The 3,823-nt window shown below is 43.0% G+C and overlaps 1 protein-coding gene across 1 annotated transcript; it reads right to left on the bottom strand.

The window, feature by feature from the left end:
- Positions 1-125: 125 nt before the first annotated feature.
- On the bottom strand, positions 126-3,429 carry LOC103522196 ((E3-independent) E2 ubiquitin-conjugating enzyme UBE2O-like; the record flags this gene model as incomplete). Its single annotated transcript, XM_008487299.1, has 5 exons — positions 126-341; positions 1,101-1,270; positions 1,613-1,704; positions 2,462-2,638; positions 3,271-3,429. Coding segments are annotated over 5 exons (814 nt in total), but the record flags the coding sequence as incomplete, so codon positions are not given.
- Positions 3,430-3,823: the final 394 nt, after the last annotated feature.

Genomic DNA, 3,823 nt, shown 5'->3' with positions numbered 1-3,823 from the left:
AAATCCGCCCCGGGCAGGAATTGAACCCACGGCCTAGCGCTTACAAGGCAGACGCGCTATCAACCAAGCTACCTAGGCCTAGGCTATTACCTTTCCTATGGTGTTGACAACACAATTCAACTTACTTGGCGCATCGATTAACACAATAGAAGGTACATCGGCCCCTTTTTCTTTATCTGGTACAAGTGTGGTATCCGATGAAACTACATCACCAGGTTGGGCTAGTAAGGTCGCATCTTGCTCTATCAGAGTACTATCCAGTTCGCCATCACCAGGTACTTTACTCCAGGACGAGTGTTTTTTTCGTCTTGGAGTAAATTTTATTCGCGAGGCTGGGAATGCTGTGAATAAAAACAGAGGACTATGTAAGTGATGACGTGATGAGAGGCATACTACGTGATGGGCATGCGCATGCTACGACACAGACCACACGAGTCTAATGTAGCACTTGTTTCATTGCTACGAAATAAAAACGGCGGTGAAACATCTTGGAAAAAAAAACAGCCACATGTTAGTGCTGCATGGTTGGCTGATAAATCAATTAAGTTCGTTGAGGGTTCGATTCCCACTCGGGGCGGAATTACATCCTAAAAATAAGGTTCGTTCTGGAACGGTTGGCTTTCTCCTATCATATCCTTCTCCGATTTCGGAACGATAAGACCTTCGTTGTTACAGTTCCCACTACCAAAATAAACATACAGTCGAACCTGTTTTTTTTTTATTTCTGGCCGATAGACTGAAAAGTCCTTTTACCCCAGCAGTCTAAACAAGGTCTCGTATATTTGATGGGTTATAGAATAATAAGTACAACTAACGAATTCAGCATAAAGACCTTGCTTAGACTAGAAAAAAAAAGGTAAATGTAAATTAATAGCATGGTAGTCGAACGTAGACATACAGTCGAACCTGTTTTTTTATGATGAGCGGGGGGTGGAATCCAAGGGACCAGCAATTCCCCCCCCCCCTTATCGAGGTTTCCGAATTATAGAAGTGTTGCCCAATTACAGTTGTATATTATGATTGCAATGATAACCATTTAGACCGGTAACCCTAAGAGAGGTTTGACTGTAGTAATAAAACAAGTATATATATCTACTCACATTTTCTCCTATGATGCACAGGCAAGGTAACTCCAGACGCTAGCATGCCCTCTCGCTTCCTCTGTCTCCATACATCCAGGGGTAGAATAGAATCCTGAGCTGATGGGGTGTAAGACATACGATCTCCCACTTGATTTGTGCACGACTCGAAGTGATTCAGGACGCGCAGTCTGGAGCGAAAGAGTCATTTGAATTAGAGATGAGTAAAGAGTGAGTTATAACAAGACTACGTTGTAACCTCTAGGTCGCGGGTTCGAAAAAAAAGACCGCTCTTGGTTCGTTCATTTAACGCGTGATTCCATTGGAACAACATCTGAAGCACGCAGCATACAACATGTGTGGTCTGTAGCATATCTTCTGACATGTCTGTAATAGATTCGTATAAGCTTAAACCAACTTTTAGGGCTTTTGGCTACTACGCCTAACCTTCGGAGTGAGCTTTTTGTGTAGGGAATGAAGCTGATTCCTAACTAGCCAAGCAGGAAGCATGTTAAGATAGGAGGTTTAGTTACCTTTTCAGATCATCTCCCTTCACAATGGACTCACGAGGCGTTAGACTAGGCTGCGCTGAATTCCCTGTGAACGCCGTACAACGCCAGGTCACCTAGAAACAAACAAACGAGTGATTTACATTTAAAAAATAAAATAAAAAAATAATAATTAAAACACACACACACACACACACACACACACACACACACACACACACACACACACACACACACACACACACACACACACACACACACACACACACACACACACACACACACACACACACACACACACACACACACACACACACACACACACACACACACACACACACACACACACACACACACACACACACACACACACACACACACACACACACACACACACACACACACACACACACACACACACACACACACACACACACACACACACACACACACACACACACACACACACACACACACACACACACACACACACACACACACACACACACACACACACACACTGAAAGTCTACATAAATATTGTGTTAGTACCTATAAGCTGTGCCTTTCACCCCAACACTGCGTTAACGCGGCGTCAACTCGACGTTCACAAGACGTCAGGAGTGGGGGTAAAAATTGAGGAAATCTAACAAAACAAATAAGGCCGAACTTAATGTTACTCGAGAGTTGCTTCCGGAATTCAGGACGCGGCGTTCACTCGAAGAGATACGCCAGGAGGGGAAGTGAAATGAAAAACAGGGCTATAGGCCGAGCGGCGCTTCGAATTCTTGACGTTCGCGCGCGCTTCCCACAAGATTTGATTTGAAATTTTCGATCTAAAACTGAGGAACTTGTTTTCTGTATTTTTTTTTACCTCAACATAGTCAACCTCCATTCGTTCCACGGTAAGCTTGAGATGTTTGTGTCGCGAGGAGAGGCGTTCAAACTCGGGGGATTTGAATAACCACTGCGCCGAGGCTAGAATGTAACGTGAGGCCAACAGACGCTGCCCCGGGTAGAAGTCCGACTTGCGTGGAAAATCTTCGTGAAGCTGAAATGTAAAAGAATTGAGTAAAAAAAATCCGCGTTCTACATCAGTAGAATAGAAAGTAAAAAAAAAATGCGAGAAGAAAAGTGAAGAATTCTATTCTAGAAAAGCTCCTTTTTTTAGAGGTTTGATACAGGGAACAGTAACTGCTAAGATCTTATCGTCCTGAAAACGAAGAGAGAAGGAAGACAGGATAGGAGAAAGCCAGCAGTTCCGATAACAAATCTTTGTCTCTTTAGGATAAAATTTGCCCCGGGCGGGAATCCAACCCGCGACCCAGCACTTACAAGACAGGCGTGCTACCTTCCTAGCTAACTAGACTGACAACTAAACCTTCATCACTAAAGTAGAATGAAAATCTGTAGAGAAGTAACCTCTGTGAGGCAGTTACCTTGAAAGGTTGAGCACCTGCCTTGTGAGTGATAGGTCATGGGTTCAACTTCTGATCAGGACAAACTTTATCCCTGACAGATAGTTTTTTTTGAAACCCCTAATTTTCTACTGTCCTGTCATCTTCTTTTCTTCGATTTTGGAGGGTGATATTACTGTTGATGTTCCTCTACTGTTATGGGGTGCATCCATTAAGAGGGTACACTTAAAAAAACTATGTACAGAGAGTTCAAAGATATACTCACACATTTACTTTTCCTCTGATTCAGTAAAGACTTGAGCATATAGGGATCGGAAATGTACGCTTTAGACCCATCAGAACAGGACACAAGTAGTTTCAAGTGAACATCACGAGTTACTCCAATCCAGTGATCTAAATACACGGCCAAGTCTTTGGAGAATGTCTGTAAGTCGAAATGAAACACATAGTTGGGCTTAAACCCATGCACAAAAAGCACACTCCGAGGCTTAGTTGTAGGGACAACTGGCCCAAGGGATGGGTTAAGCTTATACGAATCTATGCTTAAACCCATTAAATACATGAGACCTTGTTTAGACTGCTGGGGCAAAGCGACTTTTTAATCTCATCAGAGCAGGATAAACAAGGTATATTCTATTCTATTGAAGCCAAATTATTACCTCTTGATGCCAGTTGAATAAATAAATAGTATTTTGTTCTTTTTTTTAAGAGAAAGAAAGAGAGAGACCTGAGAGAAAGGAAGGGAATCAGGGAAAGAGAGGAAGGGAGGGAGGGAGTGCAGAATGAGTGACAGCTGAGAGACTATGAAAGAGAGGGAG

Source organism: Diaphorina citri, unplaced genomic scaffold, assembly GCF_000475195.1.
Source record: "Diaphorina citri unplaced genomic scaffold, Diaci psyllid genome assembly version 1.1 scaffold7308, whole genome shotgun sequence".
NCBI lineage: Eukaryota > Metazoa > Arthropoda > Insecta > Hemiptera > Psyllidae > Diaphorina > Diaphorina citri.
The sequence above is the reverse complement of the archived record's forward strand: the minus strand, read 5'-3'. Positions and strand labels throughout refer to the sequence as shown.